The sequence below is a fragment of the Podarcis melisellensis genome (genome assembly GCF_964234715.1).
Source record: "Podarcis melisellensis genome assembly, chromosome: 5".
Taxonomy (NCBI): Eukaryota; Metazoa; Chordata; class Lepidosauria; order Squamata; family Lacertidae; genus Podarcis; species Podarcis melisellensis.
The window spans coordinates 50,257,519-50,273,991 of NC_138537.1; the positions used below are offsets into that span (position 1 = coordinate 50,257,519).

At 39.9% G+C, this 16,473-nt stretch overlaps 1 protein-coding gene and 1 long non-coding RNA gene across 4 annotated transcripts in view; one reads left to right on the forward strand and one right to left on the reverse strand.

The window, feature by feature from the left end:
• The window catches only part of FHIP2A (FHF complex subunit HOOK interacting protein 2A), a 32,705-nt gene extending 23,858 nt beyond the window's left edge, over positions 1-8,847 (forward strand). For 2 of the 3 annotated variants that reach the window (XM_081912161.1, XM_081912160.1), the window contains 3 exons: positions 3,623-3,763; positions 4,846-4,949; positions 5,028-5,269. In XM_081912161.1, the coding sequence (XP_081768287.1) occupies positions 3,623-3,763; positions 4,846-4,949; positions 5,028-5,133 (351 nt within the window). In that variant the 3' untranslated portion in view covers positions 5,134-5,269. Of the gene's footprint in view, positions 1-3,622; positions 3,764-4,845; positions 4,950-5,027; positions 5,419-7,053 lie in introns of those variants that run through there. The other variant, XR_014168551.1, reaches the window with a different exon arrangement.
• On the reverse strand, positions 5,663-6,382 carry LOC309370433. Its single transcript, XR_014168560.1, has 2 exons — positions 6,324-6,382; positions 5,663-6,287 (listed from the first exon to the last, which is right to left on the reverse strand). It is a non-coding gene; the product is annotated as an uncharacterized lncRNA (long non-coding RNA).
• Positions 8,848-16,473: the final 7,626 nt, after the last annotated feature.

The following is a 16,473-nucleotide window of genomic DNA, read 5'->3' on the forward strand; positions in this document are numbered from 1 at the left end:
GGAGCACACGGGTGGAGCCTATGTGTTGCCTACAGAAGATTGCAAGCTCAGTCTGGCTTCTTTAGTAAAAAAAAGTTGTGGTAGTTGACAGGGAAGACCTCTGCTTGAAATGCAAGATTGCTGCTCTGAATCAGAGTAAACGCTGGACTAGAGGGACATATAGTTTGACCAGGCATAAGGCAGTTTCTTGGGTACCTGTGTTGTCCTGTGCTTAAAGAAATGGGTCTGCTCTAGGACACGTAGTCTGACTTCCACCAGACCACTCTTGTGGCATAAAGATTTCAACCTGAAGCCAGCTTCTGTCTGATTCTTTCATATCTTCACCAGGAAAATGTAACATTGAAGTAGCTTCCATTAAACACCCATTCTACACATGCCTCATTAAAAATGAATATTGGATTTGAGGCTTAAATTCTGAGTCTCAACAGCTTTATGAAAACTAATCTTCATACATATGAAAATCTGATCTAGGTGATGAGACCCTAATAGTAAAGAGGAAAAGAAGGGAAAAAGTCCTTACCTAAAGATTGTCAGGGGAACAAGTATCTAGTAGTATTGCAAAGAAAAAAGGCTATGGGTTATTGTGGTAGGGTGTCAATTTGATATAGTACCTGTCAGAATGACAAAATTTCCGGATCAGTCAAGCATGCTGCTGTTCTCTCTCCTGTGTCAAGGGCAATAGCTGATGCACAGAGAATTAAAATATGCAGTAGGATGGGGAAATTGCTAAACCCCTCACCTACTAAAAAAATGTTGAGCCAAAATGATTTTCCCTCCTGTAGGGATAAATTGCTTGAAAATGCTAATGTAAGCCAGGAATAGAAGACTGTTGATGTAGTCAACTCAAATTAAAAATGGCAAAACTTGATGCCATTAGTTAGCTTAACAATTATGCCACATAACGGACCTTGATACAATTGAATATAATTTATCTGGCATAGAATCCTGATTTTTCTGCAGGCTTTCTTAATGCTACATGGCATGTTTATATGGCACAGGCGACTTGGTTTGTACAAAATAAGTTTCTTCTGCTTCTGTTCCCTTAACTGCAAATGAAGCCCCCAAATTACACAATAGTGCCATTAAAAGACATTGCCTTTAAGTTGGCTAAATGCCACTTGCAGCCCTTGGGGTGAGATCCAACTAAGTAATATTTAAAGTAGACCCACTGAAATCACTGAACAACTTAAATTCACTATGTTTTCTCATACCAGTGTTTTGATTACTGTGAGAGTAATAGAGTAGTTAATTCTAGAGTGTCTGGGTCCTGTTGGAGTTCTCTGATTTTTTTTCCCTTTCCCTTAAAAATCTTCCATTTGGGCAGACCAGAAATTGTTCCATCCAATTTATAGAAAGCGATAAAAAACATTACAACAGAAAAAGGCTTGGCATAACAGCTATATTGCAGTACCATGGGCTGCCACTGGATGGCCTGCAAATGTCTATTTCACTTTGCTGAATGAAAGAAAATGAGAATATAAATACAGTTAGAACCTTACTAGATGTGATGGAGTAGACTTGTGAACAGCATATTCAGGGGAGTCGGGATGATATGAATTTGTTTAATGCTTTGTGCCATAATATCTTACACACACGTTTTTGGAGTATGTCTTTGTTTCCTGCCATGGGGAGGAGGATTTAAATTGGAATACAGCAGGTGGGGGGAAGGATTTTTAAAAACACAGAGCAGCATCCCCAAACACACTGTGCAGTGGCCTTAAAAAATTTTTAAAAATCATCACAGGAGATCTATGAACTGGATCTCCCATATTGTATGTAATTTCACTCTTCAAAGTATCATCTTAAGCAGAAGTATTCTTCCTCTTAATCTCATACAGCAGGAGAGAATGCCTCTTCTTGGGCTGTCTTTGCAGTAAACATGCATGCATAATTGCTGGACAAAGAAATCGTGGTCCAGGTCACATGTAATGGCATATCATACTTTGGGGCAATTTCTGGGTTATACGTATTTTATACTGTTGTTGTCTGTTGTTGTCTGAATGTCATTTTGTGTATTGCTTAGAAATTTCTGGATATAAAGTGATTTTAAAATTACGTAAATAAATATAAATAACCCATCTTTAATTGTTTACCATGAGCAGCGTGGAGATCACTCCTGCTTCACTCCCTCTGTCTACCCGGTGGCAGTAACAAACCACAATCCCCATCTTAGCATTGCATCCAAATAGGGAATTGTGGTTCATTTCACTCCCAATAAACCATGATAGGTCAGCAAAGAGCAATGCTTGGCTTGACATTATGGATGGTCTAGACTAGAGCAAAACAAGCTATGTTTCCTGGTTTGTGCATGACACTAAGCCAAGAGAGCATGGCTTGTTGCTCCCACAGGCCAGAGGGCCGGAGCAAAACAGGATCTTTTTGTGCACTCACAGCAAACCATTAAATTGTGCTTCACCTTGATGTGTGAATGCTGCCAATGCCTTTTTCTTTGAAATGTTTATACATTTAATTGATTCATGAATTCAAACTCCTATGATTAATGAATAAAAACCTATTTACTTGGGTGATGGCCCTAAATACTACTTGCTGCTCTAGCAGCCAAGGCCTAGTGCTGCTTTTACCCTCAGTAAGGCTGTACCCAGAGGATGGTGCTTCATATTCTTGGTGGTTTTGGCTCAGTCAGTCTGTAATTGTAACTATAAGTACATACCCTCCGGGAGCAATTATGTCTTTTTGGCTGCCGGGCAGCTCACAATCAACTTCTTCTTGCGTATTTGTTTCAATATGGCTAATATTGATGGCCTTTTGCCAGTTGCTTTGTTTCAGTTCACCGTGCTGGTGATACGGTTCGGTAGGCTGTAAATAATCAGTCCACTACCACCCAGTCTGGGGAATTCTTCTTTCCATGTTTCTGGCATCAGATTGCTCTGACACATTATGGAGGGCGAGGTGGGCTTTTTTGCTAGTATTCAGAGGGAGAATAGGCTGTGAAATAACATGAAGAAACAATAAGCAGAAGAAAGTAGGAGAGAACTTGAAGGTCAGCTCATGAAAGGGGTTGTACATTTGGAAAACAGTTTCTATTTCCAGGTTTTTAAACACTGTTTTCCCAAGATAAAAAAATTCTCCACATTTATCTGTATGGCTTCAAATAGAGGAATAAGGTTGGGGAGCAGTCCCAAGACATACTGATCTCTCTGTGCTGGTCCCAATCTGCCATTTAGATTGCAGGAACTGAAATGACCACTATCACCAGTATGGTTTGCAGGTGTCATGTATACTGAATTAGCATGCCCAACACACAAATAGCCCCTGCCTATAAAAACAGTAGTCACAGCTGTTCCATCGCACACCTGCCTTCCCCTTTATGTTTGAAGTTTGAGAACACATGAGATTGATAATTGTTCTAAACAAAAGAAACAGAGAACACATCAGTTGACTTTCCTAGGGTTATGTAATGAGTTTTGGGGCTTGTGCAGGAAGTTTTGATATTGCTTGCACAAGATATTTCTAACAATGTGCCTCACATTGGCCATCACATGCTGCAAATCTGATGGCCATCACATGCTGCAAGTTTTGCATTTTGTAAACCCCTAAACTATACTGCACAGAATATAAATATATGGAAAACCTTTTTTTATTTTTTTGCTTTTTCACACAGCCATATGATGTCAATTTACAAGTCACGTCTGTGTTGTCCAAGCTTGCCTTGTTTCCTCATCCACACATCCATGAATACCTTTTGGATCCCTATGTAAACCTAGCCTCCGGATGCCGCTCTCTTTTTTCAGTCATAGTCAGGGTAAGTAAATGAAGAATATTCAACTTAAACAGTGCCACAAAGTATCTGTGTCTGATTAACAAATGATGCTAAGGCACCTTTCAGATGACTGACCTATTTTTGTAATGCAGCTCCTCATCTTTCAGTTAGGGACCAGCCAAATCCAAATAAAAAGTCCAATTCTGTACCTCCCTACTCAGAAGTAGGTACCACTGAGTTCAATAGGACTTAGCCCCATGTAGGTGCTTATAGAATTGCAGCCCACGCCTGCTTATGGTATGTTTTCCTTGGAGCAGCTGCAATCTCCAAGTAGAAAAAGTAACATTTTATTGACCTTGTACGACAAACCATTAGTTTTTCTTGCAACGAGTGAGCAGTTGTTGTAGGGTAATTACATCAAGCACAGATCATACTTTAAACTTCGACAGATATGATTATGTGGGGGGGGGGGGAATGTAACATATTATGTGTTCCTGACCAGTGTACGATGCAGGTTTTCTAGGAAATTTTCAATTTTAAAATTTCCTGGGAAGTTTTCTGATGAAGTAAATAGTGTGTGATCTTATTTAGCATGTTTGTTTGACTTCTGTTTTGTAAACAGAGCTGAAAACACTTACAGTCTCAGGTGAAATAAGAATTTTAGCTTTGGCTGTGCAGGTCAGATCAAACCAGTTAGATATATTTGTAGCTGCAGTTTTTGCTTGATTGTTATGTGTATTTGTGGTTTTATATTACTTACCTGCTTACAGAGTAATAAAACATATATGTACTTTCTCGCACACACTAGGGAAAGTAACCTGTAAAACATGCACTGACAGCTTTGAAACAAGCTTGCCTTATGTATTGCCATTCATTTATTGTTATTTATTATTATTTTGAAACACTGAATTTTTAGAAATGGAATATTTTCTTCAGAAAAATGAAGACATGGAAAGTGTTCCCTTTTGAAAAGTTTTTTTTTTTTGCCCCACATCTCTGTTTCTGATAGAATTTAGACTGCTAAACACTGAGCTGGCAGCCCTGGAGGCTAACGCCAATAGCTTCCAGCACTAACTTGCTCTTTGCTTCATTTTGTTCAACGCTCTCATATGCACGACATGCAGGTTGTTGCGGATCTCATGGTGAGGATCCAGCGCATACCCGACTTCACACCTAAATTGCTGCTGGTCAGGAAGCGTCTCCTTGGCTTAGAACCTGAAGGGCCCATGTAAGTATCTTAATGACCAGCCTATTCCAAGAGGCACCATGTGTGACTTTCTAATAATTCCTCATCCTATCTCCGCAGTGTTGACCACATGACATTACTAGAAGGTGTAATTGTATTGGAAGAATTTTGTAAAGAGCTGGCTGCAATTGCATTTGTGAAATACCATGCCTCGTCCACGCCGTAAAAAGCTGCTCCGAGCATCCTGGCTACAAGATTCAAGCAGAAAAGACTGCTAACTTCCCAGGCAGGAGAACAGAAGGCAAAGCCTTGGCATTCATTTGGAGGACTCATATGGGACACCTTCAAATTGAAATACTAAATTCATTGGTAGTGACCATATGGGAGAGGAAAATGGATGTTCAACCTACAATGCAATCAATGGGATATCACAAATCACAACAAGCTCAAAGAGCTGCACACATGAAGACTTAAGTTTAAAGGTTTTCTTATTTTAATAACCTTCTAGGAGGTAGGAGTTTTTATATACTTTAGGGTTCCTAGGCTTTTAAAAAAATACATTTGTTTCATAGCTGAGGTGTGTTTTATCCATTTAAATGAAAACCAGTAAGTGATTAAAGCATTGTAAAGTATTTAAATAAGAAGTTGTAAATGCACACACAGCTAAACAAATGATTTTTCTTTGTGTATCTTTCATGTTGAGTCCTGTTCATTGTGTTGTTCCAGTTGATCACTGATTATTATTATTTTGTTACACAAAAAAAAAGAGGTGACCACAAGTATACTCAAGTATTGGTTTTCCTTGAATCCTTGCTTATTCTCCTTTGTTATGCCGCATAACTTTATTTGCCTTCTGTTTTGTATTGGAGCCCTGGATTATTTGATCCAAATGCCAGTTTACAAAAATGCTAGTATTACAGGTCACTTTATAGGGCTTTTAAGATTCTTTTTTATGATTAGTTGGCTGAAGAGTATCCTGTGCCTTGATGATTGGCAGTATCATTGTTTTGTGCTTTTCAGATATGTTATTACTTGGCTAATTTGAATGACTGAAGCGTCCAAGCCAAGGGACAGCTGAGTCTGATACCAATTGTCATAATGCATATAGGCTGAAATTCTCTGCAGGTTGCTGCATGCTTAAGCTTCAGGTTTGTGATCTTACTGTTTGCAACAGGGATCCATTATAAGCCAAGGAGAAAACAAGATCCCTTCATTTTGCCATAGTCATAAAATAGATTCCCTTGCCAGACAATCTGAGCTAGAAGACGAGTAAGAGGAAGGAGCAGTTGAACCACCTCATTCTGCCAGTAGTTTCTCTCTCTCTCTCTCTCTCTCTCTCTCTCTCTCTCTCTCTCTCTCTCTCTCTTTCTTTCTTTCTTTCTTTCTTTCTTTCTTTCTTTCTTTCTTTCTTCTGACTCATATCTGCCAGTTCTTCATAGGCTGAAAACTCCAAACATGTTGTCTACCCTGGATTTGTTCTCAGTAGAAAACAAGGAGAGGCAGATATGGGGTGGGAGTGCCCTTCCTCACCCATTTGCCGTTAATTGACATAATCCTATGGTATTAACAACACATAATTTGGTTCCTAAACAGTTGTTCCATTAATCTCATTCTTGGGTATTCAGTGTAATTTTTTTCAGGCGCATAACCTTTTAACACAATTGCTGCCTGCTTCAGATATTGTCAGGGTTGATGTAAATGTGGTTGAATTTTGCTCCAGTGATGTAAACTCTGGTTTGTACCACAAGAAACTTGCTGAGCATGAAGGCCAAGTGTTGGAGAGTGGGATAATTTAGTTATATTGGCAGACCTCTATGGTGGAAAAACTGTGGAGCAAAATTTTGAGCTGCCTTTATTATAAATGAGATATGGCCAAGGAGCTGCCTGACAGAGCATATTCATCCATACTCTGTGATCAAGATATTTGCCTCCCTAGTTGAATAAGAGCACATTGATTTTTTAAATGTTTTTGCACCAAAGTTACTGAATTTGACTCACAAATACAACTAACTAAACTACACGTAAGATAAGGCTCAGAATTTCCTTCTCGAGAAGAAAATTTTGAGATAGATATTGGGTAAGAAGTTATAAAATAAACATTCATGGAAGCGGGCCTGAACAGCTTTTTACATTTTTTGCATTGCAGGTAGCATTTTAGAGAAATCCTTTTGGAGTCCCACAGAAGTTGATGATGATTCTCTAATGATATCCCAAAGTAAGTGGGAGGCAGACTTAAGTTTTGGTGTTTAAAAGTATAAGGGAAAAGGTTTACTTAAGCTAACTGTGTAATTAGCTATTCATGATAGCCAAAGTTATTCACACAATGCTGGATTGAATTATAAAAACAAATAAATAAAAATGATACAGGATACATCTATTAGTGCAAGCAGGATATCTAACATTAAAGTTCAGTTTGCTTTTAGGAACATCAAGATCCAAGCTTGATTGCACATAGCCTGCATATTCAGGAAGCTCTCTTGTTTTCAGGATGTAACGCTGCTGATTTCATTTGAAGACACCAACATTTTCCCATTCCCTTTTTGTCATAATACCTGGCACAAATTTAGGAAACGCTTTAACTCTTTCTCTTGGCATCATAATTGTTCTCTTGAACCCATAAATTGATAGCCTTTTTATTTTTGTAAAAACAATTGAATTTTCCTTCCCAAATGGAACTTGTTTAACGTTTTTATAACTTGTTTTCATGCACTTTTATTTTAAAGGCTAATTGGGCCCTTGTTTGAATTGGTTGAATCTATGCATGTTATAACTACCCCTGTTCTGATGTGTCTGAGTGTGTTTATGTACATGCATGTGTGCACACATGGAGATGCATGTGTGGTTATTTATTATCCGTCAGGAGAACATACGGCCTGTTCTCCAGAAGTAGTGAGCAGCCACTGGTTATAAAGATGTTTGTGCTAACTATTGGGTTCTTGGTCCCATTACAGATAAAACAAACAGTGTTTCTATATGAGAGTGGATGAGGAAAGCTTGAATTGTTTGATTCCAGGATACAGATCCAGTTTCAGTTTTTACCCTGATGCACATTTATGTAAATAAAGGCACCTTTATATCATCTATTGTATCTATTTAATTTAGATTCTGATGTTGAAAATTTTGTAACAACAACATGAGACATCTACTGGAATAGCCATTTCCTCTTAAGCTATTTTTGTTATAACTGTAGTTGTCTGCCTAGTAGTGTCATCTTTTAACTGTAGCATTCTGATATAATGTATTCATCAGTGCAATATTGAAGCTGTGATACAAGGCACAGCTTCAGCCTGGTTGTACATCATCTGTTTACGTGTGTATATTTGTATACTAATGGACTGAAACCCAGCACTTGCTTGCGGTATTGCCGGTGCAAAGATTGTAACACTGCATTCTACAGGGCACAGTAATCGTGGCATTCCTTTATTAATGCATGGCAGCTGCTCACCATGAGCTGCTGAATGCAGCAAAGCTTTCAGTTGTGAAATAACATCCTTACTTAACTTGGCACAAGAAACAGGATAGTACAATGCGGAAGCTACACATCCACTGTTCTCAGTTGTGTGAGAAATTAAGATTAGCATCTCTCAACAAACACATCTGTATAACCATGATTAATAATGCCTGTGCCCTGTTGCCTAGTGTTACAAGGTCTGTCTCTATCTATCAATATATACTCCTGGATTTTTCTCCCCTCCTGTCTTGTTTACATTAAACAGAAGATGTTCAGCAAACCTTTCCTATTGAACTTGGTGTAGTTCATTCGCTGACAATGTTTGCCAAGGTGTAATAGACCCATGAAGGATGGTTGAAACAGCCACATTAGAGAGCTCACAGTGGTAACTTGTGTCAGCAGATACAATTCAGGCGTTTTTTGTTAAAAAGCATGCATGAAGGATTAAAAGGGATATTCTTAAAAATAAATTAATATAATTTCAACAGAGTGATGCCTTATGTTTGCTGAAGTTTGTGCATTTTTAAGTTTGAATATCGTGTCTAAATACATAATGACCAGATTTTACATTTACATTCTGCTTTTTTCCTGTCACCCTCCCAACTGACCCTTCTCATAATATTGGTTTCACACCTCACCTGCATTGCATCGGCCCCCTCCCCCCATTTCCTTTCATTAAATTAAAATCACTCCTTTCATTAGTAAGTGGACATTGGGCTTCATCATTTTACTTATATGTTACTTCTGCCTCGCCTTTTTATGGGAATAATATAGATAACTAGAAAATTCAGGTTTTAACCCATGCTGGTAATCTTTTTAATGGGTGGACAATCTTTTTCAGGCCGAGCGTCAATTCTGGGGGAGTGGGGCAGAGGCAAAAGTTAGCAAAGCAACAAATGTGATTTGTACAATAGACTCATTTCTACATACATTCACGTACTCCCATCTATCGTCCATCCAGTTCAAAGACACATTCCAGCTGGGCAGAAACATGCAAAGCAGAGCTGGTAAGGAATGTGGCTCAGGGCAAAGGGGTGTGGTTGTGGAGGGCTTACAGTTTCAGCAGAGGCCCATGGTCCAGATAAGAGGCCTTGAGGACCACATTTGGTCCTTGGCCCGTTGCTTCTCCATTCCCAATTGAGAGTTATTGAGGGCAAACACATTCCTCTTAAGTGATTCTTGAGCTCACTAAGTCTTATTATCCCATTCTTTCATAACTCTAGTTCCTACCCCAACAGGCATGCATGAAGTCAGCCACCCACTTGCGCTTTTCGGTCCAAGAATGCCTCACTCATTTGGGGCATATGTAATGCTGCACACTGGAATGTTCTGAAATTTTAGTGGCTGCAAGCACATATTCAAAGACTCTTTGTAAAACGAGCGTTGGTGAAGTACTTTCTTCATTTATGCAGCTGAGGCGTAAACCAACAAGGCCCACCGCAAAAATACCTCTCCACTGTAAAGTCTTTTTGCTGCCATTAAATCAGCCTTAATGTGTACCTCATTATAGCTTTTTTGTCATTAAAGTGTTTGCAGGAGGGCGGAAATTAGCCAGCATGTTGTGTTTTATGGCAGTAGCAGTAGCTACCATTTCATCATGCATACCTCTTCTACCTTATTACCTCATTTAAAAGACTTCATTGGAACCTGTATTTGCATGCTCAGATATATTTCTTTTGTGAAGCATAACAGAAATGTGTTCTAATGATACTATCCTCAAACCATTGGACTTGGATGGGCTTCTGAAGCATCAGAGTGCTTGCTGCAGTCATATTCTGTAGAGGCTGAAGTTTTTAAAAATGCTCAAGACTGCATGCCCTGGTTCTTTCCATGCCTCTTTGTGAGTTTGATATAGCTTTGTCGTATGTTCAGGGCACTGGAAGCAGAGTTGAAATGTTGTGGTTTCAGAACTCTATAAACAGTACTTGTCATCTATCACAGATTTCAGCTGCTCTGTAATAATTACCATGGAATCTTGCCAGAAGCCAGCTATAGTCAAGCTGTTGCCAAGATTGGTTAGCTGTGCTAGCAGTAGCCAGAACTCATATTAGTGTTGTTGGTCATGTTTGCACTAGAGCACAGTGCTTACCAAGTGAAATGTAGTCCACCTCTCCCTGTTCAGACCTTTGAAGGCTCCCTTTCAACAGGAAAAAGATATTGCAGCAGCTTCAAGGAACAGTGCAGGTAGAAAGGTCCCAAGCTGAATGGGTTATACCACTTCAAATTGCAGGTGGGTCATATTTTTTTACTGCTCTCTGCAAGGAGAAACTAACACTGCAGGGAGCAAGCTGAGACAAAACCTCTCTCCCTGAGGTACTTAATTTGCAAAAGGCTTTTAAAATAATACAGTGTGTCACATACCTTTGTAGCCTTGAAGGGGTATGGTACCCCAGGATTCTGTCACCCTGTTTCTCTGCAGGCATCATCTAGGTTTCATGTCCAAAGGGAGGAAAGGGAACTGTTGCTGTTTATTTGTGAAAATCTTTCACTGCTGTTCATCTTCCCTGCTTCTCCCATCTGCTAGAAAAATTCTCTGCACAGAGAAAGAACCAGCGATAAGCCACTGACAAGCTTTCAGCTGTAGATATCCTCTGTTCCAAATCAGTGAAAATGTAATTATATATCAGTTAATATGTATATTCTGCAACAAGAGGAGTCAAACAGATTTGTAAGGATGCTGTCTGCAATGATAGCAAAGGCAGTACATTTGCTTTCTGAACTTAATAGGGACTGGTTTGGTTTCACTTGTAATAATGAGATTGCATTCAGATATTACTATGTGAACTATGATCTTTCTAATATAAACCTATGAGGAACTTTTCATATATTCTGCACCTAACTGAAGTGTGTGCCAAAAATGTAAAGGGTGAATGGGGCAAACACATGTTGGCAAACTTATATTCATCAGGAAACCAGGACCTGCTGACTACAGGAGACTGGAGTTTGCCCGGAATGATGTGAAAAATAGCCGCCTCACTATTTTGCCAAGTTATTTAAGCAGTTTGTTTAGCCCATGTGTGATGGGTGATACACATGAGAACATCCATTTGCGAACTTAAGAAAATCATAATTGCATTGTAATTGGCTGAATTGGAGGGGCATAAACTTGGCAGTGATTATTCCGTACCTTGATGAAGTAACATGTTTAAAGGAGGAAAAGGAGCAGGAAGGCAATATTTTACTAGCTCACAAAACACAAAACCAATGGTGCTGCTATCAATCAAACCAGATGCCCTCAACCTCGATTTCAGTGATTTAACTAGCATTTCCTCAGCTTAGGTTAACGCTGAATGCCGGCCTCCGGCCTCTGTGACTTAGTCAAAGCACTCGGCAGCTGAAGTGAATGATTATCTCACCTGGACAACTGCTGAATTCTCTGACTCTGGATCTAGTTACACAGAGTAATGTCCCTAGGGGGAACAATACAAAGTCAGTCAAGTGGGATATATTGCAAGGACGTTTTAACAAATTCAAAAACAAAAGGAGTTTTGAAGCAATTTTCTTTATGGGATTATCAGTTCACTGTTGCATTTATAACTGGGTTTTTCCCCTAAAGTGTTCTGTGGAAGGCAGCCTTTAAGAAAGAAAGAAAGAAAGAAAGAAAGAAAGAAAGAAAGAAAGAAAGAGAAGCACCATCATGATGAGCTAAAGAACAAAATCACTAATATGTGGGTTTTTCCTCTTAAATGGTTTCCGAAAGCTGCAGTTTATCTCCATTTTAAAACTATTATTTCTTCTGTGAACTTTTAACAACTATTTTTAACTATTATTTCTTTTCTGTGAACAGAAACACATAAAAACTGCCACTTTGGAGGTGAGGGGAATTGTGCTGTGCTGTTTCTAAATGACAAAAGGCCTGAAATATCACGGCCTTTCTGTTCCAAGTCTTTATGGTGTGTGCTCCACACAAGTAAAATTGAATATCATTATTAATTGAAATTTACTTTTTCTGTTTGCTTAAAAGCTTGGTTTAAAGTAAGTAGCCAAATTATAACTTTCTAGCTTGGTGAACATGGATAAATCCCATATAATGAGTGCATAGTTCATAATGTTCAGCACGGAATGCATGTGCAGTTTTTATATATCTAAATTTATTTCCTGTCTACAAAATGTCACTTTTATTCCATGGAGTTTCAATTATCCCTCCTAACCATTTACAGGGCAAGCATATATATGCCTACTCAGAAGTAAGTCCCAGAAAAACACAATTGACTGATTCCCAGGTAAACTTGTGGGATTTCAGTCTCAGTTGTGAAATCCTTGGGGACAGAAGTATTTGTATTACTTATGAAGCTCTGCTATTTGACCTTTTATGCTGCATTCCATTTTTATTGTTACTTATTTTATTGCCATTGAATTTTAATTTGTTTTTTATTTTTCTCTATAAGCTGTCCTGAGAGGGTGACCTATCATGAATGAATAAACCAAATGTAAGCCACTTTGGGCTTCCTGGAAGAAAAACTAATGCTAAATAAATTTAAGGAAGGAAATGGTTAGAGTAATGACAAAGATATTGGATACCTGATTCTGCAAAATAGCATCTTATGGCCTCCACATAAGTTGCAGTCCCCAGACCACATCATGCACTATGGTAATATCCCCAAAGTCTGTGAGAGAACTTTGGGGTTAGGGCTTTACGATGCAGTCTTCAACATGTTTACTCAGAAGTAAGCCCCACTATATTCACTTAGAGACTGAAACCCAGGTACACCTGATGGAGAGGCAGCTCTTTAGTCAACCCTGCCACCACCTCCGTGATCTTCCTGGCTTGAAGACAGAGGCACTGCAGAGCTATGGGACTTCTGAGAGTAGAAAAGTGGCACATCTGAGACTCACCAGTCACTACTAGACAGACTCAGTTTTGCTGTTACTATTCACCTCTCCTTTACAAACATGTGGCATGGGCCCAAGCTATTTAGACGTGTGTGAGACAAGATCCTGAGCATGCACCAAGTCAGCCACAGGGGTCTGTTTCAAGGTACGGTATTTATGAAATGGTTCAAGGTGAAGTGAGGTTGTATTGAAATAAAATGAATGGTATCCTATAATTAGTCCTCTACACTTGACGTAGAGCCTAAGTTTGCTTCATCAGGAAGCTGGGGGTGCCTGCAAGCTCCCAGAACTCTGAACGTCCCCCGGTATGCGCAGCTCTGGAAAAGGCACCTCCCTTCTCTTCCAGTGTGCTCAGCCACATATACCAGATGGTATATGCACACTACACTTCTGGCATAGCACAGCAAGACATCATAGAGCTAATCTACTACAGTGGTACCTCGGGATGTGAATGGGAACCGTTCTGGGGCCCCATTCACATCCCGAATGGAACGCAAGACGCAACAGCGGGTCACGTTTCACTGCTTCCGCGCATGCGTGTGATGTCATTTTGAGCGTCTGCACATGCGTGAGCGGCAGAACCCAGAAGTAACGTGCTCTGTTACTTCCGGGTCGCTGCGGAGCACAACCTGGAAGCGCTCAACCTGAAGCGTATTTATCCCGAGGTATGACTGTATTTATTTACACACTATGTACAGACAAAAGCATAATGGTGTCCATTCTCTCCAGCTCCGAGAGAGCAACAGGCACAAATAAAAGTGAAAGTACATACAGCGGAAGAGATAAGACAGTCTTCCGTTTCCCACACTCTTCTCAGACAGGCATGTGATTTACACCAATCACAAATGCAGCATCGGAGGAGTGAAATTGCTAACATGCCGTATATTTTTACATTTGCTGTGTCCAGGAGTTAAAAGGTGGTCACTTGCAAACTCTGGCTCCCCAAAAACCCTTAACAATCATTTCAGTTATCAAATCCTGCATTATTAACAACATCTGACACGTAGATATGGCTAAGCCAAGCCAATTTTCTACCATTGTTGTACCAAACTGGGAAGTCCTCTGTATGATTCCAAGCTGATCCATAATAGGACATACAGTGGTACCTCGGGTTACATACGCTTCAGGTTACGGACTCTGCTAACTCAGAAATAGTACCTCAGGTTAAGAACTATGCTTCAGGGTGAGAACAGAAATCGTGCTCCGGCGGCGCAGCAGCAGCAGGAGGTCCCATTAGCTAAAGTGGTGCTTCAGGTTAAGAGCAGACCTCTGGAACGAATTAAGTACTTAACCCGAGGTACCACTGTATGTTCATTTACTACATTAATAGCCCACCTTTCCTACAAGGAGCTCAAGGTGACGTACCTATTTCTCCCCTCCATTTTATCTGCACAACAACTGTAAGGCAGGGTAGGCTGAAATATAGCAACTGATCCAAGGTTGCTGAGTTTTATGGCTGAACATGGATTCAAATACAGGTCTCTCTAGTCTTAGCCATCCTCTACTCTTAGCCTGACTCTCTAAAAACTACACTTCTCATGCCTGCAAATAACGTATAGCTTATCATTTGCCTATATAGTACACACTCCTAATGTTACTATAATGAGAATCATCACCTTACATTTCCAGAATGTAGCAGTCAGCTCCTGCTTTAAAGCCACTTCTGTGCTTAATAGTGTGTAAATCCATTATAACAGGGTGTGATCATCGGCATACAAGCGATCTTTTATATGATCAGTGATGGTCAGTTACATAAAAGTTTTTCTCCCTTACAATGCAGACCTGTCAGTTATATAAACGTTCCTCTGTCTTGTGTTAGATATTTGCAGTCCCAATGGGCCATTATCCTGGTCATGCTATTATCTGTTTAGTGTGTGCTATATTTCGTCTCAAAGACAAAATGGAACAAGGGCCATTAAACTGGCCTATATCTAAGAAGTAGTAATTTTATGTGCCCATCTATTATGGCTTTACCGTGAACGACAGGCAAGCTGCCAGGAAACTCTGGGCCGTTATATTTACATCTCACAGAATTATAATGGTAAAAGTTCAGATTGCCTTCCACAACTTTATGCCGGCACTCCAGTAGTAGTAGTAGTAGTAGTAGTAGTAGTAGTAATTAATATGTTTATACCCTACTGGCTGGGTTTCCCCAGCCACTCTGGGCGGCTTCCAACAAAATATTAAAAAGAAAAGATAACATATATCAAAAACTTCTCTAAACAGGGCTGCCTTCAGATGCCTTCTAAAAGTCAGATAGTTGTTTATTTCCTTGACATCTGATGGGAGGGAGTTCCACAGGGCTAGATGCAGTACTCCTCTTGAGAGAAATGTGTTTGCACAACGCAAATAAAATACTGCAAAAAAAAAGAGACACTTGAAATTACTGCACATTTTTCAGCAGTTCAAGTATTTCCCATATTACCTTAAAACTGACAGTTAAATCCAGTGTTCTACCAAAAGAGAAAAGGAAGGAAGGAAGAAACAACAACCCACTGAGCATGTAAAGGTAAAGGTAAAGGGACCCCTGAACATTAGGTCCAGTCGTGGCCAACTCTGGGGTTGCGGCACTCATCTAGCTTTATTGTCCAAGGGAGCCGGCGTACAGCTTCCCGGTCATCTGCCAGCATGACTAAGCCGCTTCTGGCGAACCAGTGCAGCGCATTGCCGTTTACCTTCCCGCCAGAGCGGTACCTATTTATCTACTTGCACTTTGACGTGCTTTCGAACTGCTAGGTTGGCAGGAACAGGGACCAAGCAACGGGAGCTCACCCCCGTCGCGGGGATTCGAACCACCAACCTTCTGATTGGCAAGTCCTAGGCTCAGTGGTTTAACCCACAGCGCCACCCGCGTCCCTTCACTTAGCATGTATTTTATCTTAAAAGGAGACTTACCAATCTTTTGATTTTGTTATTAGCTGAGTGTAAACTACATTTGCAGTAAACAAATTGATTTTTATTTCTACACTAACATTATTGTTGAGAACAGATCCCTGGAAAGAAACAGATTATCTGTTCCACACAACAATGATACCTGTTTCGGAAAACAAAAAGGGTGAACTTGTAGGACCTCTTGTACATCACTTTAAGCAATACTGAAGCCTGACATGGTGCTTAGATCCTGAGCTTGTTCACTGCATGCTGCTGAATGTTCTGAATGGTCATGAGCCAAGTGCACTTGGCCCATTTAATAATAAAGACAGTCAAAACTAATTATGAAATGCATTGATCATTTTGGGTGTGTGTGACCATTGTTCAAATTGTTAATGCAGGGATAAACAA